Source organism: Marmota marmota, unplaced genomic scaffold (assembly GCF_001458135.2).
Source record: "Marmota marmota marmota unplaced genomic scaffold, marMar, whole genome shotgun sequence".
In the NCBI taxonomy this organism is placed as follows: domain Eukaryota; kingdom Metazoa; phylum Chordata; class Mammalia; order Rodentia; family Sciuridae; genus Marmota; species Marmota marmota.
This window is the reverse complement of record NW_026000057.1, coordinates 42,598,894-42,622,746: the sequence shown is the minus strand read 5'-3', so window position 1 is coordinate 42,622,746 and position 23,853 is coordinate 42,598,894. Positions and strand designations below refer to the sequence as shown.

At 35.8% G+C, this 23,853-nt stretch overlaps 1 protein-coding gene across 50 annotated transcripts in view; it reads right to left on the bottom strand.

Annotated features, from left to right (window-relative positions):
- The window catches only part of Ank2 (ankyrin 2), a 554,279-nt gene that overhangs the window by 38,403 nt on the left and 492,023 nt on the right, over positions 1-23,853 (bottom strand). For 14 of the 50 annotated variants that reach the window (XM_048813804.1, XM_048813780.1, XM_048813802.1 and 11 more), the window contains 7 exons: positions 23,354-23,456; positions 22,709-22,812; positions 12,639-12,863; positions 9,804-9,958; positions 5,110-5,321; positions 4,602-4,806; positions 2,402-2,498 (listed from right to left, as the gene is read on the bottom strand). In XM_048813804.1, the coding sequence (XP_048669761.1) occupies positions 2,402-2,498; positions 4,602-4,806; positions 5,110-5,321; positions 9,804-9,958; positions 12,639-12,863; positions 22,709-22,812; positions 23,354-23,456 (1,101 nt within the window). Of the gene's footprint in view, positions 1-2,401; positions 2,499-4,601; positions 4,807-5,109; positions 5,322-9,803; positions 9,959-10,943; positions 11,043-12,638; positions 12,864-19,271; positions 19,308-22,708; positions 22,813-23,353; positions 23,457-23,853 lie in introns of all 50 variants that reach the window. The other 36 variants (XM_048813760.1, XM_048813781.1, XM_048813790.1 and 33 more) reach the window with 6 other exon arrangements.

Genomic DNA, 23,853 nt, shown 5'->3' with positions numbered 1-23,853 from the left:
GGGGGGGGGGGGAGGCAGAGGGAGCAAGGGGAAGGGAGCTAGACCAGGTTTCTGAGATCAACTATTAAATACTGTTTGTGTTTTCCTTCCTTGGAAACAATTCTATGTATTCAATCCTCTGAAACACACCTGTGGTGTTTTAGAATTCTCTAGTGGTGTAAGCCCAGCCTCAGATTTGACAGGGATCTCAATGAAAGAGTTCCTATTTCCCCTCTTAGTCTTCATTGCATTTCCGGAAGCTTTTCCACAACATTTGCTGTGTTTCTTCATCTCATTATTCCTTTCCAAGCGACTCTCCAATAACTAAGATTGTATCGATTCAACCATTTAAAAATTTGGCTCCTGAATGCTTAATTACTAATGGATTCAAATGGATCATAGAATAAATTACTGGTTCCATGATTTTATGATTTCCAGACTCTCATAAATCTGTGCTGTTTGGCAGCTTTTTGCTCAGATATCACTTTTCCCAGTACAGCGAGGTTGCTATCCCTTTATGACTCTCCTTGAGCATCACCCTTACCGCAGGGTGGAGAACTTGAAGCAGAAAGTAGAGGCCATCAGATGGATATTTTCTCAATTTTGTCCTTTCTACCCTTCCAAAGGTTTCTTACATAATAAAAATTTTGTATTCATTAAACCATAACTTCCCATTTTCCTCCTCACTCTAGCCCCGGATAAACTCTATTCTACTTCCTGTCTCTATGGATTTTCAGTTGGCATAATGTTTTTAAACTTCAGTGTAGTTCTTGGCTCATGGCAGGGACACAAAATTACCTTCCTCTTTCTACTAATCTAACTATACTCACTGTTTCTTGTAACATACGAGTTAAATTATTATTACAAAGAGTCATTTTGTGGTATTTTAATTTTATATATTTATTTCTCCCATCTTCTCACAAAAGAGTTTATTTCTTCTGCAACAGTTTTTTTTAGTTTTATTGTTGTTCTTGTAGTATTTTCATTTTGGACACAGCTGTGCGTTCTTTTCTTTTTCTTTTTTTTTGGTATTTTTTAACTGAGAAGTACAGATTGTACAGTGACTCTTCATTTCTTTACATTATTAAAGGCTTCTATATAATGAGTGTTGCCAGCAACATTCCAGCATTATTTCTGAATTCGAGTTGATATCGATCCTTATTCTATCCCCCAATGCACCCTCTGCATTTTGTCTTTGCATTTTTACTCATGTTATATTCTTGTCCAATTTCATGCGGCTGTGAGGTTCTGACACATACTTCAAAGGTCCTCTGGAACTACTAGTACAATACCTTCTTCTAAATTCTTTTAGTACCTCTGGTCTGTCTCTCTCATTCAGAACTGGTAATCTTGGGGCCTTAGAGTACAGGTGCCAGACTGGCAGAACACACTGAAGCATGGGCAGGAAACTAAATAGTTGGGCCCTCTGGAGAAGGAACTATAAGACTATTGCTGGAACTGTTACTTAACAATTCATGCATTTTTATCTTTTCTTGTCCCCATAGGAATTTAAGTTTTAACTACACTCAACTTCAGTTTTCCTAAAATAGACATAATGCTTCTTGCCCTACTTAAGTCACAGCATTATTATAATATCAAATTAAAGAAATGAGAAGAGGCTTAACAAAGACTATTCAGATGGGAACTGATATTAAAAATGGAGTTAACCTGTGAATAAGAAAGATAGCTTCAGCTTTTTAAAGATATCCAACACAACAACGGGTAATATGCAAATGTATTAGGATGCAAGAGAGACTCTAAAACTACTAAGCCATTTAAGCAAACCAGGGCAGGCTTTGTGCTTTTGTTATTTTGTTGAAAAAGTAATTTAGACTGGGCATGGTGGACACATCTGTAATCCTACTGGATCCAGAGGCTGAGGCAGGAGGATCATGAGTTCAAAGCCAGCCTCAGCAAAAGTGAGGCGCTAAGCAACTCAGTGAGACCCTGTCTCTAAATAAAATACAAAATAGGGCTGGGGATGTGGCTCAGTGATCAAGTGCCTCTAGGTTCAATCCGCAGCAACCCCCTGCCAAAAAAAAAAAAGAAAGAAAGAAAGAAAAAAGAAAGACAGAAAAAGTAATTTAGGATATTTTGTTGACAACAGGAAATATCTCATTCCTAAGACCTTTGAGCTGGAAAAACAGCAGTGGCTTCTAAAGCCAGAGTCACAATCATTCAGCCCAAGCAGAGTCACTCATTTTGCTTAGATTTTCATCTGACTTTCAGACTTTGTTATAGTAGTGCCACTATTACATTTGTTGGTAGATCTAGTTTAAAAGGTGAAAGAAAATGTTGAACTTATTTAAAAAAAAATAAGAATCACTGTTAAAGAATTAAGAAGCCAAATAAAACAACAACAACAGGAATAATTTGAGGGGGAGGGGGAGTCCAATGGGTTTTTCTGGCCTGCACAGCTTACCTGGCAGACACATTAGTTGTAAAGGAAACACATTCATTGACAAATGTTAGGGGTGTGGTTCCTGTAATGTCTTCCCACTGCGCAGGGGTGGTTCCACCTGAAATAACACGATTGTGGAAGAAAGTTAGGCAAAACTCCAGACTCTGGGTCATAAAATAAAGTCTCTGTGTTTCTGGCTGTGTTCATGCACGTAATCCCACCCACCCCTCAAAATGACATATTGAGAACAAAATGGCAAAACTACATGCTAAAAAAACGATACGTGGAACACAAGCAGCAGACACCACCATTCAAGAAACTAAATTTCAGGGAGGTTGTTTGAATAACTGTTTATTAAGTGTTCCATTCTCTGCCTGATGTTCTGAAGCTTTTATCATAATTGCTAGGCTTTGAAGGTAGTTTTAGATCATATACACTTATTTTAAAAGATTCAATTAAAGAGTTTCAGGAATAAGAGAATATTTATATTGTTTATTATTTTAATATCTATAAATACTAAATATCCAATATTTAGTATTTTCTTATTCCTGAACTTCACATTCTGTACAACCATTTTTAAAAGATGAAATTTCCTATCCACTTAAAATTGAAGATTGGAAAAAAAAGAATGCCTCAAAAATATTAAGAGCTCAATATATACTGCAGGACAAATGAACAAATATATGAATGGCAAAGATCAGCCTATGTATATAGGTAGATCATCATGAGGGCCAGTAACCTCTTATTTCTACTGAGCAGTGAGGAGGAATATATGTCTGAAATGGAGACAGACCTTGACTCTAAGAGGGAAATGGCTTATCAAAGAAAGATTACAGATGTTTACTCCATTAGGCCTTTAAGATATATATTCTTATCAGAATTATAGAATACAGAAAAATACAAAATTCCACGCACCTACATATTTTTGAAATTAACACATAAATGTACTAATTTTTCAAACTATTTTAAATTTAAAAAATTGTTTAGTAAAAGCTCATTGGAAGACATGGTGGATGGTATCTAGGCCCATGTGGTACCTTCAGGGTGCACCACAGACAACTTCTCTCTCCCATTTCACATCCACAGCATCAGGTAGCATACCATAGTGGGAATAATTATACACCCACACTACAAAAAGTTTGGGAAAGACACTCAGAAATACTCAGTGATAACCGGAAATAAGCAATTGGAAAAAAGGATGATACGTGAAGCAGATCATTTCCCCCTCTACTCATTACAGTCCACAGAGAGTTGAATTTTGTCACATTACTAAACTTATGGCATAATCTTGATGGTTTCTCCTTCTTAAGTATAGAAAACACAATAATAAGGGAGAAATAGAGAGGGAGAAATAAATAAGGGTGAACATTTCTGTCAATACGAAGGAGAAATGAAAAAAAAATTGAACAATACCAAAACAACCATGAATGGCTATTTTTCTTTCTTATGATAATATTGATATTTTATTGAATGCCAACACTATAATTACTGATATATTTGGAAATTATCAAATTACATAGCCCTAAAACAAATTATTTGTGTGGACGTTTTTGCCTCTATCTGTGGTAGTTTTATTATGAAGAGACAACCAGTGTTTTAGGGAATATCTTTGGAGAGTTTGATAGTTGTCTGACAGCTACTATTACTATCAATTGAAGAGACCAAAAATCAGTTAATCATTAGAAAACCTTTACTTTGTTTCTCCAAAGCTAGTTCAATAAATCAGTGATAAAGACATGAGCTACCCTAGATAGACCAGTTGGGTTGAACCACTGGGTAAAATTCAGAATGTTCTTTTCCACCCAGTAGATATAAGGGAATGTCTTCAGTGAAGACCTGAAGCCTGGGCTGGGGAGATATCTGGGCTGGGGTTTGAATATCAACTCTTCCAAATATTTAAGGCATAACTCAGGTATGCTATAGATCTTCCTTCAACCTTGGTTTCTTTTTTGCCAACATGGGGTTAAAGTTTACTTAAGGGGTTAATTGGGTGGAAATGACTATTCATATATAGTATCTAAGTCTCACATACAGACTACATTTAGTAAATAAGAATTCATTTCCTTTTGGCTTTCGCTTCCCTAATCAATTAAAAATGCTTTTCCTGAATTAATGCATATAACCCAGGAGGCATCTTATGACAAAGGCAATTTAATTTTTACAATTATCTAAGTTTCTTTTTTCAGAACTCTGTACTATAACATGGTCATATATGACTCACCTGTTATGCTGCATAACAATCTTAAGGTTGGTGCATCTCCCCCAAAACCATTCAGCATGACATCACTTGAAGCTTTGGGGACAGGAATGGTCATGGTGATTGGCTTGTGGAATTTTCTTCTTCTAGGTTCCAAAGTGACTATAGGGCTGAAGGTAGCTTTGTTGCCAAGGATCTTCTTAACCAGCTCACTGTGCATAGGTTGAGCCTTTTCAAAATAAAGAAAAATATTAAAATAAATCATATATTATTACATTTAATGTCAATATCCTATCTAAAGCATTGCTTTTCATTTCACAAATCAGTTTGTGAGACTTCAAATATGGCAATTCCAAGTTTTATATTATTACCAAGCACTCATGTAAATTTGTGAGCTATGATCTCCCATAGTTACTTTGGCACCCCTGGGAATAATTTGATTATTTAACATTTTACTTTCCATTTGAAATGCTCATTTTTAATCAAAGGAATAAATCCACATGAGGATCAACTGCATCCGATATGGGTGTACCTGTAGGCCTACACGGATCCTCTTGGTTAGTGCTCCCTCTGGGAAGACAGCCTGCACCTGGGGTACCACCGTGCTGCTCAGCACACCTCCCTCTGGGCCAATCAGGTTGCTGTCCTGTTTGATTCGAGACACCACTGCAAAGTACTGGGGGAAGTCACGTGTGATGATGCGGCAGATTCGCTTCTTCTCTAGGTCTTCTGGGCTATCCAGTACTGAGACAAGAAATACCCATCTTCATGCAGCAAGGATTTCCTTCTGATAGCATTCTAGCAAACTCATTGGCATAGTTAATAGTGAATAGAAGTGGAATCAAAACTTTTTTTTTCAAGTAATAGAAAAATTTATTAAGCAAGGTTACTCTGACACTAGAAAAAATAAATAAACATTGCAGTCTTTTACGACCTGTCAGCATTCAACTTGTACCTTTTCTTTCTTTGGGAAAACTAGGACTTTCCAGGACACTGTGAAAGGAAAGCATCTCATACCAGCTGCAGTCCTCCAGGGCTGCCTTTGTAAATGAGGGCAAACCTGGAATGACAACGAACCTCTTCTATTCTTGGTTCGTGTGATGGAGAGGAAGTTGTGTATGAACTCCTTTTGTTTGCAGAATTCAAAGATAGCTCATGACCAGTTATTGTGGTTTTAAGAAATAATATGGCCTTTTGGATTCTCAAGGGAGTGGTACAGGAATAAAATCTGTCTTGAAAGGGTAAGGTTTGTGTTTATGTGTTTATTCTAGTGAGATGGGTGTCTCTGTGATAGTTCCTGTGGCTATAAAAAAAGATGCATGCTTATGATTTCTGAGTCTCAATATTCCTCCAATGCCAACAACTTACCAAATATGTCATCTAACTTCACAGGGATAGGGTCGTGTACTCTTTATAAGTTGCATTAGTGTAGATATTTAGGACAACACAAAAAATCAGGCGGATTTACAATGTAGAAAATTTGAATTAAGTGGATCACTGAATTTTAAGGGATTATGGAGAGTCATTCACTTTTAGAACACATTTACAATTCATAATACAAGGCAGAAAAAGTATGTTTTTTGACTATTGATTATAACTAGTTACTATAAAAGTCCCAGGATTTGATCCTACAGATATAATTAAAGACTAATACACTGGCAAATACTATCATATACTTACAAAAGAATATATTTAAAAACAGACAAACATAAACATATGAAAATATGATTCTTCATTTAAAATATACTTTTTACATACATAAAGTTATGAGAGTGGGTCCCCATCAAGGCCAAGATGCCAATGTTCAAGGCTAGATCAGTGACCTGTAAACATCTCAGAGAAAAATATACTAAATCTACATGCTAGCAAAAGAAATGGTCCCAAAAAGTAAAGGTGGCCTAAATATTGCAAGGAATAAGCTTTTTTGTAGGGGCGGGGAGGTTACTGGGGATTGCACTCAGGGGCATTCAACCACTGAGCCACATCCCCAGCCCTACTTTATATTTTATTTAGAGACAGGGTCTCATTGAGTTGCTTAGCACCTTGCTGTTGCTGAAGTTGGCTTTGAACTTGAGATCTTCCTGCCTCAGCCTCCTGAGCCACTGGGATAACAGTTGTGCAACCGTGGTGCCCAGGTAGGAATAAGTTTTATCAATAAGAATTCTGATCCTTTTTATCTTACTTGGAAGATAATAATAATTTCTTCTTCCATCCCCTCTTTGCATAAGAAATGCTGTTGTCACTTAGGCAAAGAACTTGCCCTATTTCTTCTAGTTTCTTTAAGTGGATTGTGCCTCATCTTAGGACATGGGCATTTTCTCTGTGCAACCTGTGGTGGCCTAATAATGAGCAACTTCCCTTTAGTCAAACAGAGACATTTCAACCTATGGATTAATGGCCAAAGGCAAATTTGGGATTTAGAGATTTAAATTCTAATAAAAAAACTAAGTTCCTCCCTTTGCAGATTTTCATTGTTGTTTTTCATTTCCTCATGGTGGAATATTTTGCCAAGAATGTTCTGTAGTGCAGGCTTTCTTGCTGTAAATTCTTTTAGCTTTTGTTTCTCGTGGAAGGTTTCTATTTCATCATCAAATCTGAAGCTTAATTTTTGCTGGATATAAGATTCTTGGTTGGCATCCATTATCTTAGAGCTTGGTATATGTTGTTCCAGGATCTCCTAACTTTAAGAGTCTGGGTTGAAAACTCTGCTGAGATCCAATTGGTCTTCCCTATGGGTAATCTGATTTTTCTCTCTTGAGGCCTTTAAAATTCTATCCTTAATCTGTATGATAAGTATTTTCATACTTGGCAATGAAAACTACAACAAATACATTAAAGAAAGAGATAAAAGAAGACTTTAGAAGATGAAAAGATCTACCTTGTTTTTGGATAGGCAGAATTAATATTGTCATAATGACCATACTACCAAAAACACTATACAGATTCAATGCAATCCCAATCAAAATCCCAATGGCATTCCTTATATAAATAGAAAAAGCAATCATGAAATTCATCTGGAAAAATAAGAGACCCAGAATAGCTAAAGCAATCCTTAGCAGGAAGAGTGAAGATGGTGGCATTACTATCCTAGACCTAAAACTATACTACAGAGCAATAGTAACAAAAATAGCATGGTATTGGCACCAAAATAGACCTGTAGACCAGACCAATGGTACAAAATAGAGGACACAGAGTCTAACCCACATAACTTTAGTTATCTTATACTTGACAAAGGCGCCAAAAACGTACATTGGAGAAAAGATAGCCTTTTAACAAATGGTGCTGAGAAAACTGGAAATCCACATGTAACAAAATGAAATTAAACCCCTATCTCTCACCATGCACAAAACTCAACTCAAAGTGGATCAAAGACCTAGGAATCAAACCAGAGACCTTGTACCTAATGGAAGAAAAAGTAGGCCCAAATCTCCATCACATCAGATTAGGCCCCAACTTTCTTAACAAAATTCCTGTAGCGCAAGAATTAAAACCAAGAATCAATAAATGGGATGGATTCAAACTAAAAAGCTTCTTCTCAACAAAAGTAACAATCAGTGAGGTGAATAGAGAGCCTACAGAATGGGAGCAAATCTTTACCACAAGCACATCAGATAGAGCACTAATTTCTAGAATATATAAAGCACTCAAAAACCTTAACACCAAAGAAACAAATAACCCAATCAATAAATGGGCCAAGAAACTGAACAGACACTTCTTGGAAGAGGATATACAATCAATCAACAAACATGAAAAAAAATGTTCAACATATCTAGCAATTAGAGAAATGCAAATCAAAGCTACTTTAAGATTTCATCTCACTCCAGTCAGAATGGCAGCTATCAAGAATACAAACAACAATAAGTGTTGGTGAGGATGAGGTGGGGGGAAGGCACACTCATACATTGCTAGTGGGACTGCAAAATGGTGCAGCCAATATGGAAAGCAGTATGGAGATTCCTTGGAAAACTGGGAATGGAACCACCTTTTGACCCAACTATCTTACTCCTAGGTTTATACCCAAAGGACTTAAAAACAGCATTCTATAGGGACACAGTCATATCAATGTTTATAGCAGCACAATTCACAATAGCTAAATTATGGAACCAACCTAGATGCTCTTCAGTAGATGAATGGATAGGGAAACTTTGGTATATATACACAATAGACCATTATTCAGCATTAAAAGAGAATAAAATCATGGCATTTGCAGGTAAATAGATGAAATTGGAGAATATAATACTAAGTGAAACAAGCCAATCCCCAAAACCCAAAGGCCAAATGTTTTCTTTGATATGAGGATGCTGACTCATAATGGCAATGGCGGCGGGTGGGGGGAGCATGGGAGGAATGGAGGAACTTTAGATAGGGCAAAGGGGAGGGAGGAGGAAGGAGGGGGAAAGGGGGTAGGAATGATGGTGGAATGAGTTAGACATCATTACCCTAAGTACATGTGTAAGACATGAATGGTGTGAAAATACTTTGTATACAATCATTGAAAAATTGTGCTCTATACGTGTAATACGAAATAAACAGCATTCTGCCATTATGTATAACAAATTAAAATAAATTTTAAAAAATGAAATAAAAAAAAACTAAGTTCCTCAAGTTGATATGTATGTGCATGTATGCAATTCAATCCTAGCTAACTCCTTATTTGAATTATAGGTAGAAGATTGAATGAACCTAATTTTCCTACTGCTTTAATAATAGAAAGTTTAAAAAGAAATTAGATTATTCTAGAATGTACTAGTGAAGGAAAGATGCAAGTTTTCCAACCGAAGAGCTTAGCATTTTTTACCAGTATCTTAAATATATAGTTTTTCAGGTTAGGCATTAAAAAAAAAAAAAAAACATACTTTACCATTTAATATCACTTCATTCTGTCATGGGGCAACAATGTCTGTTCTACCACTAGTTTTAGATTCAAAGAAGTTTGCATTAAAGATGAAAGCTTGCTGTATCTCCTTTTAAAATGCTATGCTTGCTATCTTGAAGGATTTTCTTGTCTGAATGTAACAGGAGGAGAATTAGGCAAATGTGTTGAGTACCCTGCCTCACCACCATTGGAACACAGCAGATAGCTTCTGTAGAAAAACATCACAAGGGACACACACACACACACACACACACACACACACCACACAAATCACTGGACTATAAGAAAGAAATGCAATATATTCATGCTTCCATTTTTCCTTTCTTTTAAATCTCTTAATCCGAAGGTACCTTCATCCATGCCGTTAAGGATTTCATTCAGTTCATCTTCGGTGTATTCACAGAAATGCTCTTTCCAGCTGTCCCCGTTCTCACTGCGCAGGACCACCAGTTCCCTCTCCTTTCCTCGAAGGGCCGCAAAGTGGGGGATCTCCACGATCACAGGCCTGACATAGCAATGCAGAACATTTAGTGTGGACAGGAGCCAACCAACAGCAAGACAAGCACCTCGACTCTGTCTGTTGCAAAGTGACCTGGAATTCTGCTCTTCTGGGGACAGGAACATAGTGGGCCATCCTCTGGAGCCCATTAGTTAGCAGATAGATGGTCGCACAGTGGCACTCCACCTCAGGGGCACCGATCCTCACGTACATGCTGCTAACTTAAGCCAATGTTTCCCTGTGAGTGCATGTGGCATTCTGGAACTTCTCCTTTGATAAATGTAAGTATACACATTTAACCAAAAGAAATGTACATGCATATCTACGATGTATGCCAATCTCCTAAAACATTTTCTACAAGGTGCAAAATGACAAAATGGTTTAAGAGGAAAAATGGCTCATACATTGCATAATTCGATGTGTTGTAAATGAGGAGATGTCATAAAGGTAGACTACGTGTGCTAATGAGCCATGCACTCAAGGGTTTTGCTTGTATTGTCTTCATTCAAGGAAACAATAGGCATGTGCACACAGCGTGGCCCTGATTGAGCCCCTCCACTGGCAACCCAAGTGTGTCCAATGCCTATTATATTCAGGATTCGGAACATGCACCATCCTGCAATTTTTAGGTCAAATTCATTCTCAAAAATATATAGAGGCTCTTGATTTTTGAGTCCAGGTTGCTTTGATACAGACTCCAAACTTGTCATAACAACATCATAACTAGCACATAGTACAACTAGGCAGATCTCATGCTTAAACGAAAATGAAGGTCACAGCACTTTAAGGGAAAAGATATAAAAACATCACTCAAAAATAAAAGTCACATACCACAAGGGTCAGAAATGGTCCACTAAAGATAGGTTATACAGAGTTTAAATCATAGAGAGGGACATGTCATGGGCACAATGACGAAAAGAGAAATCATATTGCAGAAGAAGGAGAAGAATGGGGGGCCAGCAGCCATCAATTTGTTTTAAGTCACTCCTACCCAAGGAATTTGGTTCCAGGAGGCCCCAGCTGAAGGATGCGGCTGACCAAACTTTCTCCCTCATTAAGTGGGGGAGGAGCCGTTGGCAGGTGAAGTTTACTGAGTACATCCAAAGCAGCAGTGAAAGAAAGAACATAAGTAAGCTTTAGGTATTGTTTTCCACAGAACCCCAGCGTCGCCAGCTGATCCACAGGGTGAACTTTGGTTTCACTCTGCGTTTGGTTCTGCCCCCTCCATTGGTCACAATGAGCAAGGAACCGAGACCCAGAGTGTACAATGGAGGCGCATCTGTGCGAGGACAGCACCTGGCTGTCAGATCAGTCCCTATCAGGTTCACTGCCAGGGCACTAGCCAAAAAAAAAAAAAAAAAAAAAAAAATAGAAAAAATGTTCCATGGGAAAGACAAAGCTGTTGGGAATATAATAAAAACTCTGCTCCGTACAGAGGCCAGATGTTTTCATGGATATTCCCCAACAGATTTGAAGATTATTTAAAAACCTAAAACTACCTGAGCAGAGGGTAAGTATGAAAAGAATCATCAGGGAAAACTCTAAACATAACGGCATTTTCTGATGCAACCCAGAACTTCACAGGCTCCTTCTAAGGCTCTGATCCATCTGACAGAAGGACATGGGAGGTGGTTTCTACAATTGGGAAATACTAACACACCCTTTTTCAGGTGTGAAAGTAATTTGGAGTAACCTGTTAACTGTTTGCTCCAAATTACAGGCTTTAGAACCTCTCCTGAGTTCTAAAGCGAGAAATCCTCTCCCCAGTATGACACCGACAACATGAAAGAGTTCATGATTAATAAGTTTTCTCCATTTTTTTTTAAAGCACCAAGACTTGATATGAGGAGACTTAAATACAATTGATTTGTTTCAATATGTTTTGAAACGTGTCCCCCTCCACAACTTCATCCTTTGGTCCGCTTTCAGGGATAGCTATTCCTTTCTTGACACATTGAGATGCCACTTAAAATAACAGCAGCCGTACAGACAAACAGAAGAAATGAGAAATGCTAATTTCTGCTCAAAATTGCCAAAATGACCTCAGGTGGAAGTTAGTCTTGATGATTGCACCTTAAAACACGATGTGGCTAAATAGACAGCTTAGTTTAATGTTAAGGCTCAAGGTAGCAATTTTGATATCAGAAAAAACAAATCACATGTGTTCGATTTTTGGATATTCCATAAAGGCAACACTGCTTTTCAAAATGAAGATAATGATTCTGCCTCAAAAACGACATGAGGCTATAAATACATTTTTGTTTGGAATAGAGCAGTATTTTTCTTTTTTTTCTTTATACTTTGCCACTTAAGTCTCAGGTGAGAAAAAAAAAATACCTACCATCAACTAAAATATGGTTACTTGCAAAGGGAATCTGGCAGGTCTGATGACATCCAAAGAGAAAGAATAATAATCAGCCTGAGTGTTTAACTCCTAAATGCCTTAAAAGAAGAGGCATGTAAGTAGAGTCGAGCATTCAGTGTTTAACTCCTAAATGCCTTAAAAGAAGAGGCATGTAAGTGGAGTCGAGCATTCAGGTCTGACTTCCAATTTTTAAAAATTTCATAGGAGCCGATCCTCTTTCAAAGTGGTTTGACGTACCTGTTTTCATTCCATCCTAGTGATTTCATGTAGAGGACACAAGCTCATCGGTGTCTAAGTGGGAGGCTTATCAGAAACCCTTACCCAAGGAACTGAGCACCAGAAGGTCCGACTTCGATCAGGCGACTGGCCAGGCCTTCTCCTTCCACCATTGGAGGCATGGTCGCCAATCTGTGGCGTTTGACCAGCCGGCAGGTGACTCGTGTTGGGGCAGTACATTTCCGAGGTGGGATAATGATTCGGAGCCCATTGTGTCTGCATCCTCGCATAGCGCCACCTCGGGCATCCACCATAAAACTAACCAGGAAGCTAAAAATTAAAATAGAATGTCAGGTAGGTTTTGAAATATTAGAGCAAATTATCAAGTTTTGTGAAGTTAATTTTTTTCCCTAATAATTTGGCCTCGAACTTTTTCTTTTTTATCATTTGTTTTCAAAAGTTACCATATACCAGTGTCTTTATTTCTGCTATGTTTTTTTTTGTATAATTTTCATCTGTTACTAAAGAAGAATTATAATTTTGTTGACAATGTTGATTTTAAACATAAACTGTAAGATTAAAATATGTCCAAATGATTTTTAAAGTAACTGGAATGAAATTATATAAAAAATACTGAGAAGTCTCCTTTTGGTAAAAGCGTGAAGACTTCTGTTTCCTCATATGTTGAATAATCCACATGTTGAAATAAAGTGAAGCTAGATCAGAGAGGAAAGACCGAATTAACAGTTTTTCTGAGTTAACTCAAGACAATTTTTCAAAATAAATCTTGTCCAGCTCATTTTGATAGGATCTTATGACTTGATAAAAATATTCAATAGCTGTCTTCCAAGGTCAAATCCATGCCAACACGTCCTGCGCCAACATCATCTTACCCAGGATGCAGATTTTTAATGATTGCATTCTAAAAGGAGAAAAGCAAAATGACTAAATGTTTTGGATTGAACCAGTTTGCTAGATAAAATGTACTTTTTCACTTTTTAAATAGGAGTCTTTCTGCCAGGCCACCTGACTGAAACAAAGAAGATGGGCACTGGAAGCAGCTGAGTCCCTTGTGCTCTGTTTCTTTCTTTTTTTTTTTTTTTTTGGTAGCAGGGGTTACTGGGAATTGAACTCAGGGGCACTGGACCGTTTAGCCACATCTCCAGCCCTATTTTGTATTTTATTTAGAGACAGGGTCTCACTGAGTTGCTTAGTGCCTTGCCATTGCTGAGGCTGTCTTTGAACTCACAATCCTCCTGCCTCAGCCTCCCAAGCCTCTGAGATTACAGGCGTGCGCCAGGATGCCTGGCTCCTTTGCTCTGTTTCTGAACCATCATTTCACAAGTGGGAAACTCTGAGCTCTGTTAGTGGAGAATATTTGTGCATCATGATTTTCCCCAAAGTATAATAAATTGAATGTGGCAAGCCATAATTTAGAAATATAAAAGCACCTCTATTACTTTTGCTCCTTGCCTACTAAGTCAATCATTCACGGCAAAGAGATCTATAACCTAAGGTGACTCAGCTTTTTTAAGTGTATCAAGAGAAAGTAGTGGTCTTATCTTTGAAGTTGTTTCCTTTGGGATGGTTATAGATCCTGCTCCAGCTTAACCTGGACATCTGTTAGACATAACACTTATGAAAGTTTCTTAGGCACTCAACTTTCTCAAGGAGCAAAAATTATATAACATGACAATCTAATTGTCATGCACACTTGTGCCAAGATACATACCAATAGTGTGTAGGCTCTTACCCAATTGCACTAATGTCTTCCCTATTTTCATTGCATTTGCAAGATCATTACACTAAGACAAAAAAAAAAAAAAAAATAGGAAAGCAACATATAGGTGTTTCATGGATCTACTTATAACTTAACCAGCAAAGAACCAGCTTTGACACACCTAGATATTGCTTCCAAGACAACATTGAAAACAACTGAAAGGTATTTTATCAAAGTAAGTTACAGGATAGAAACACAATACACTTATGTTATTTTTAGACAAGTGAAGAATAATATCTTAGCATCTTCTTCATAGCAGAACATAGAACTCATTAAGCATGCCATTAAACAGAAATCTGTTGCTAGTAATAAAAAGTGGGTGCGAAGAAGCCCAGTGTGCCTGTCTGAAGCACGTCATGCAGTATGAGACCATGGGAAGAGGCACACAGTCCTCCCACATGCACGAGCCAGGCCAGATCTGCCATTCCTCCCTAGCCTTGGAGTTCCCAGGAAAGGAAGAAAACTGGGGAATACAATCAACATTTCAATACTGAAGTGTTGATGTTTCTGGTCTTTATCAAAAAACAATGAGAAAATATTGGCTCTTATTATTAGTCTTTAATATAAATTCTTAAAATTTTCTTTAATAGCATATCTTACTCTCCAAATAAAATTCAGCAGTCATGCAAAGTAGAAATTCTTATTGAAGTTTTCTAAATTGTGAGATACAATGTTATTACAATTTTAATTTTTATCTAACTTTTAAATATAAAAGAATAAAAAGAACTGGTAACATAAAGATAAAGGCTTCCTTTCCATTTTATTATTTTATTTGATTATGATATTTGTATTGAGTTTCATTTAAAAGTAGGGAAAAAAGCTTACATTTTAACTAAAAATGTTTCCAAACTAGTTATAACATTTTTGACTCATTGATAATTAACAGTATTACGTCCTCTGTTTTTAAAAATCTATTTACTATTATCTGTATGGCAAAAAGAGAAAAGGGACTAAAGCTAGTCAAGGGATTATTATAAAATATCTCACTAATGTTATGAATCCTCAATAGTATCTGTACTTTTTGAAGGCATTTAAGAAGTTTCAGTGCTCATATTATTTGCTATCACATTTCCACTGTATCTGCCACAGTGGAGGCATATGGCCTATATATCAATTCTCCATCTAGAAGAACATGGATAACATCTACCTTCTTGGGCTCCCTTGTCTAAACAGTGAATTGCAGTAGCTGTGTTCTTGACCATAACAATGTCAAATAACCACATGTTCAATTACTTTCCATGATTTCGTGTAGCTGAAACCCTCTTTTTATTCTCCTTGCTCCATGATTTCCATTTCCACACTCCTCTTCATGTCTTTGTTACCTTCCTATTAAGAACCAGGTGGTGCTGCCAAGAAGCTCACGGTCTAAGCCCAGATGTCTCCTGATGGCTTCATCATTGCTCAGAACTGCTAACTTCCTGATCAGTGAGAAATGGACTACAGCCCCATTTAGGAAACACCCAAATGCCATAAAAGGCAGTGAATATGTTCTCCATATTTCTTCCTGTGTCAGTGCTTAGAACAGTGTGGGTCCTGCAACATGTGGTAGGTAATTTTTGAATCAATAAATGAATGGAAGAGTGAAAAGGCCAGTTATGAGACATTGTCTAAATTTGTGTCTAATGAGGAAGGATGAAGTAAGAGGTAACTTAATTTTTTTGGTCTCTAGACAATTATTCCAGAACTCTTTCCAATTACTCCACTCACATGTAGCAAAGCAGTTTGAAAGGCCTTTTTAATTCATTATAGTTTGTCAGCTTATTTCTGCTCCAAAATGAGATATCTAATGTATTTATTTCCCTTAGCAGAGAACTTGTAGAAAATGGTACTAAGCAAAAACCAAGAATTTGAATTTAATGAAGCAAATACTTTAATTAGGAATAAAAATTGTATGAAGAAAGACCAAAGATAGGGAATCCAAAGTAAAAGTTCTTAAGGACTAAAGCTGCAAGCTAATAAATTTACCTGTAAGTATCTCTGTATCATCATAAATCAGGAAAATAATATTTAAGTATTGCACCAAATGCAAATCAAATTGGAAAAATAAAATGCAAAAATGCATAATTTGGGAGGCGACTTGAATTTCTAAAGAAAATAAAGCTTTTTGTTTTTATCAAGTAACTAAAGAAATGGCACAGAAAATGACAAACCGTAGTTTGTAGTGAGGCAATTTCTTCAGGAAGAGAGAACAGAGAAGAATGTCAAGTAGAAAGATGACAAGAAAAAGGGCTTGTAAGACATGAAAGAACTAAATATTGACAGTCAAAATGAATAAAAATGTAAGTCTAGCAAGAAAATATTCTAAACAAATGAGACTCAAATAGTGCAATTGCCAAATGACTAATAAAAATTTTGAACTTATGAAGTTGCAAAGTATAAGAAGCTTTTTCTTTAAATAAGAAGGAATTGGAGAAATAATGACCCTAGTTTATATCTAGTTACTGATGAAAAGTCTACTGGTAAAGGTCAATATATAATCAGTTAAGCCCAATAGTTCCTAATACAAAATTGGGTAAGCATTGAGAGTTTTCATTAAAGGTAGCGGAGTATCAAAAAGTGCCACTATTGAGACAGGTAGTAGAATTGGGGGATGATTATTCTTCTAGGTACAAAAAAGCTGCAGAAAGCAGATCATAAGAGACTATTTTACCTTTATGTACCATAGAACAAGAGAAAGGTTGGAAGGTGTGAGCCATGAGATGAGTCAGTCACCATGTTAGAGTTGATCAAATAAATATGATTTTCTTAAGTGTTGGGAAGATTAAAAATGAGACAAGATAATGCCTGTAAACATTTAGAGATGAAAAGAATTAAAGTAAAAAACACATAATTAGATATGTATAAAAAAGACGACAAATAGATCAAAGCTTAGCTCTACATGCTATGAGATCTAAGACTGAAGCCTCCTGTCAGTGAGGGGTAATTGTATTACATATTAAGGTTATGGTGAGAATTAAGTCATATGGGTAAACATACAGAATTCAATAAATGCTTGCTTCCAGCGTCTTCTTTTACCTGTAGCCACAGAGTTTTATATATTTTGGATGTCTTATAAGTTATGACCACATAAAAATAGGAAAACTAAAATTTTTTGAGACCCAACAATGAACCTGGATCTGTGCTAAGTAGTTTAATAAGATTTTATAGAGTTTTTTTTGTTTATGAAATTTACTATTTAAATAAAATGTAAAAATGCTATTATTGCAGGGCACAGGATAATGTAACGCGCATCATGCTCTTCACTGGTTGTAGACCTGTTTCTGTCTTGAATTATCACTGTAACCACAGGAAGGTCACTTAACATCTTCATAAGTTTTAGTTTTCTCATCCATAAAATGAGAGACATCAATGAACAAACTCTAAGTTGCTTCCCAAAGGTTAAAATGTTATGTGTAGCTTCCTATTGAGTAGGTTAGAAAACCTACTGGAATCTTCCATTTTAGATGTTCTGGAAGAATTCCTAAGTGGAAAATAAGAATTTTGTATTATTTTTGCCTTACAGTTAAAATAGCTGCTTTGCTGAAATATGTATATGAACTACACTAAACATCAACTAAAGACTATACAGACAAAAAAAAAAAAAAATACCAGGTAATGTTCAGCTTTAATAGCATATCTTACTCTCCAAATAAAATTCAGCAGTCATGCAAAGTAGAAATTCTTATTGAAGTTTTCTAAATTGTGAGATACAATGTTACTACAATTTTAAAAGAAAGCAAAAGCAATCCACTATTATTATGCAGATGACTTGCCTACAAATATTCAATTTGATTAGCTAAATGGGTACATGCTTCAGAGTCAGCAGAAAACAATGATCTGGTCTTTTGAGGACTATATCTGCACCCCAAAAGTTACTGATACTTAGTTTTACTTTTAATTCATCCAGGACGATGGGGGTAGGGACAAGGAGATTGCAACATTCATAGTTAGTTACTGGGTGAAAGAAAAGGAAAAAATAAGTCAGGGTGCTTCAGTGATCCACATATACATAGCAAGAGGGTCTCAAATTAAATTCAATTTCCAAGATACTGTGAGAAAATCACACCATGAGCTTTTTCTCATCTATAAGTCCCTTGATTCCTTCCTAATTCTCTGAATTCCATAAACTGAAAAGTTGATAAAAAAAATGGGCTTTGAAAATATGTTTCCAATTTGTTAAAATCACCATCATCAAATAATTATTTGTCAATCATTATATGTTCACATACAGAAAGATAATATTTAGTGGATGTTTGAGAAAAAGTAAAAGGATATGTTTTCAAAAATGCTAATATTGTCTAAATTGTAGACTCTTGATCTATAGTATCATCATGGATGACTAAAGAATTATCCTCTAATCAGCAGTCTGCAACCTCTAAAAATAATTTTATTATAATGACATAGAATAATAGCTTATTTTAGAAAGCGGACTAGAATCATTCTATAGTACAATTTCCAAAATATCATAAGGTTATACTTAAAGCAGTACTAGCAAGGAAATTCACTATTAATAAACTTTCAGCCTTTGGCTCACCTAAAATATGGTAAGACCAAACAAAGCTAAAACAAAATCAAAAAGCCTGCTAAGTGCCACTTAAAATGATAATCTTCAATAAAACTCTAAAATAATTCAATTAATTTGCATAATTGCAGAGAACAACATATTTTAGCTCTGTGTAGCACTTTTTCTCACAAAAAGAAGCTGAGATGTGGAGACCCACGACCAAGACAGGCACCCCATATTAATCTGGGCACAGCCCCACCTTATTTCCACTGACAGTAAACAAAGCAACTTTCCCTTTGCAGAGAGAGAATGGGAAAGTGAACCATGCTCATGATTTAGAGAACATAAACCTATCTGTTTGGCTAGGTATCTTCCACACTAAAGCATCCTGAGGTTGGGGATATGCGGAAGGAGATGGTGAAATTGGGAGAGGAATAGGCAACAGATTCAGAGAAGGAATTATGCAGAAGTTCACCTGCTGTTGTCACGATCAAGACATGGAGAGGTGCGGCTGCAATAGAATAGATACTTTAGCACAGAGAAGGAATGGATAAAGTGAAATATAAAGAATGAAATCAGAAGCGACTTTCAACTGAAATATATAACTTATATACCAATACAGTATTCACTAAAAAAATTTTTAAAAAGATGGAAATACAATGAGACAGCTCTATGCAAATGCTGAAAGAAAGACAAGGTGTGGGGGCTTTGTAGCTACTCCCAGTTAAGGAAACTGCAGATGTTATAAAATCACTGGATGTAGATTTTGTAGCATTATTGAACATTGGTTCATGGGAACACTTAAAGTCTAAGTGTTCAAGAAGCTATGACATGTCAAGGGGTATTATAATGAAAAATATACATTTGACTTGATGGACATAATTTTGACTCAAAAATTTTTTCATTCATACTTCTAAAACTTTTAGAACAATGATAATACATTTTGGGCTACCACAAAAGAAATGCAAACAGAAAATGCATAATTTAAAATATAGCTTCAATGACAAACAGCATAAACTCTAAGGCAAAATAGAAAACATTAATTACCTACCACTCTGTAACAAAATACTAAGCAAATGAATTCTTAGTGCTTTTTTTTTTTTTAAATAACTTAATTCCCTGCTTTGGAGATTGTAGTCTTCTGCACTGGACCTAATGTTAAATCCCACTCTATGGTTCTACCCTTCACTTCTCTTCTACCTGTGAATCTGCTTTTCTTGGAAACTTTCCATATGTTTTCAAATAGTTCACTTGTATTTTCAACACTTGATGACATACAGAAGTATACACGTTTAATGGACTAGAAATCCAATCTTACAAAACAGGTTGTTTTGCTAGTTATAAAAAGTTTTGTTTATCCAAAAGAATTTGCCTATATGTATCTAAAAGAGACCATAGGGTGTGATAAAACACATGAACAAGTAAATCACCACTATAAGTACTTGGATAAACATTTCATGTTGTGACCTGAAAAACAGCCTTGGATTCCTTGCATTTCAAATACTCCATTATTTGAGCAAATGTCTTCAACACATTTTTAAAAAATAGACTTTATTCCTTAGAGTAATGTGACCTTCACAGCAAAACCATCTTCAAAATGTTTTTATGAAGTTCTTTTAAAAGATCATCATCTTATGGACTCATATTATTCATATTATCTTGTAGCACAACATCATAAGTGGGCATTTAATTCATGGCTCCTGGCTATCGAATCACTACAAAAGCAAAACTTTGGGAATAACAATATTTAAAATGAATTTTGGACATGGTTTCTGATTCTTATCTATGATCATTCAATTCTCTGGTTCTAGGAGTACTTTCCTTTTTACTCATCATTATTGAGAAGCTTGGTATTAGAATACAATGCTATGGTCTTTTTTTAAGAGAGAGAGAGGAGAGAGAGATAAATTTTTTTAATATTTATTTTTGAGTTTTCGGTGGACACAACATCTTTATTTCATTTTTATGTGGTACTGAGGATCAAACCCAGCGACCCGCGCATGCCAGGCGAGCATGCTACCTCTTGAGCCACATACCAGCCTCAGTAACTCTAAATATTGTACCTATTGTACCTATTCTCCTCTGCTCATGGTCATCAGTCTTTGAAAACGTAACCATAGAGGTAAAATAAAATCACCAATACTTCTTATTAGTAGAAGCTGGATCTTTTAATAATCTAACATAACTCTATTAGACCATTATATACACAAGTCAGTGACATGTGCATTAGAAACTACTTTCTCTTTATTAAAAAAAAAAAAGCACTCTTTTTCTTCCATTTCCAGATTTTGAAGTTGTTTAGGAATTTACCCAATGAATTAAATGGATACTCAGTTCCTTAAAAAAACTACTGCTCAGGAATCTTGTGTACAAGATTACAAGAAATCATTGTTAAATGATACAGTATGAGGAATATTATTCGTATACATTAATATCATGGTAGTTTTCAAATACAACAATACTCGGAACCAAATTTTCCAGACCAGCCATGCTTTTAGAGTCATCTGTAGCTTTAGGTTTGTTCAAATACTATAGTAGATACACTAACAGATAGTAAATTACCTAATGAAAATAACAAGGCAAATATTACCATTATAAATTGAACTGTGTTGGTATTGTCATTTAGAGGATTCAGAATATGTTTTGCTTAACTGATGCAATTTGTGAAAAATTTGGAACATGGGATGGGGATTGCATAAGTAGTAGTGACTATAATCTTTTGCACACTCTAGTGTGTATATGGATTTTAAATACTTAATACAGTTTCTGGATTCTTGCATATGATCTTTTATTCCTCTGGTTCTATGCCTCTTTTCCTTCCTATACATCATTGTTGAGAAACTTAGTTGCAGAATGCAATGTTATGGTTTTCCAATATTTTACAACTGAGAGATTTTAGTTATCTCATTTTATACTTAAAAGTATGTAAGGAAACTTAGATTAGGTTTATTTTTTTTTATTCCTCGATACAATTCCTTTATCAGAAGCTAGCTTTTGTTATTTAATAAAGAAAATGTGATGATTGTTTTGAATATCTAAAGAACCAATTTTATATTCTATGGTCTTTATTTCATAGAAGGTTAGACTAAGAAGTTCAAAATGTTTAACTACAATACCATGGAATACTTTCCTAAAAGGAAATTATCTTAGAGTAAAAGAAGAAAAGATCTGCTACTCCAAATAGCCCTGGGGATTATAAATAAAAAGTTTGGGATAATAATTTAAACCATAATATTACTGTCAATTAAATAAAATAGGGGTAGAGCTTTTTAAAAAGTAATTAAATGATAAAATATGGGGATTTTATATATAATTATGAAATTACCACAATATTCGAAGCTACTAAAAAAATTGGAATAATGTTACAATTTAAAACTTCTTAAAGAATTTATATTATACCTAATTGAATTCTTACACCTTAAGAATGATTTTATGTTTGAAAGTATGACTCAAGTCCTGCTTCTTAATGAGTTAGTATAAATAGACAATATTGCTTAAATTGTTTCATACTTATTCTGGATGACTCTAAAAAGACAACTGAGAAGCTTACAGTTGCATGCAAACTTGTCCTTTTATTTATATCCCTACTTCAAGCAGTAATGGACTTATCTGCATATCTATGTGATTCAAACTTCTGTAAAGGAGGCCACTGGGATGTTCTGGTTAGTTAGCAAGGTATTTGACGCAGTCCTGCTAGTTATTTTAAAACAATAATCCGTTTCCTATGTTGAATTCAACCTTTTTTCTATTCTATTTGTATAGATTGGATGAAGCAGTGTTATTCACAGGTTTTGATGAAGGTCACCTGCACTGTGAACGAGCCATCAGCTACAGCTATTGGACAAAGCTGTTATTTTCACTCTCATCTCTTTTTTACCTCTTGATCTGGATACATAATATTGATTTACTCACCCTGAATGAATAGGGCTGGAAGAAAGAGCCACGTTGTCTAAATTCTCAGTGCCCCAGCTTAGACGATAAGAATTCCTTTCTGCCTCCTTGGCTAGGGTTGACACCTAAACACAAAGAACCTTGGATTTCATAAAAATACTTTGCTTCAATTAAAGTAAAATAGGGTGAAATTTTTAAAATGGCAACACAAGGAGGTGGTGATTCCTGGAAAGATTTTCATTTAAGAACATAAGACCAATGCATTTACAATGAAATCTTTTATAATGCATTCCCTTTTAAAATTATATTATTGACATAAGATCACTTTAGTATAATTTTTTGAAGGGATTAAGTGTCCATCTATTTCCCTTTATCCTATCCACCAAAAGTGATAAAATCATACCTAAAATAAAACTATTTTTAAATAAGAATATTTCAGCATAAACTGTAAGCCTTTTCTCATAGCTATCAATTTTAAATACTGAAAGATATATAAATTTTAAGCTAGCTACTAGTCATCTTATACCATATATGCATCCTAAATTGCCGACTGAATTAAGGCTTTTTTTGTTTTAAGATTAAAAGCTTTCTCAGGACATTTCTAGCATCAGGTAATGTTTCAAAGCTATCCAGAAAGCAAAGACAGAAAAGCAAAAGGTCACATACCTGGTGACTGGGGATCACAACTGTGTCGTCAATCATGGCACTGTCCCTCAGGTAGGATGCATGGCTCAGAGTGTGAGACCTGTCGGAACTGAAGGATCGAAGGCTGGTAGGTTGGCAGGAGGCCATGGTGATATACCAACAGCAGTAGTAGGGTTGGGAGGATGAAATGATGAGCCGAGCAGGGAAGTGAAAAAAAGCGTGCTATTAGCTAACCGTGCAACTTCCAGGGGGACAAGGTCTCTGCGTTGCCCTACCTCTCTGTCCAGCAGCTAAACTAACACCTCCTTTGACTGGTTCCTACTGCTCAATGACCAAGGCACAAGGGAATCCAGAAGTTAAAATGTGATACTCTTAATCTGATTAATATTCTTCCCAGAAATCTTTGAAACCAGCAACTGCAGTTTACTTGCTGCCAGTACAAGAAAGTCACACAGGAACTAATTCTAGGATAAACTGCTGCAATCTGTGTGAAATGTTAATCTCCCTGCCACTAAGAAAAA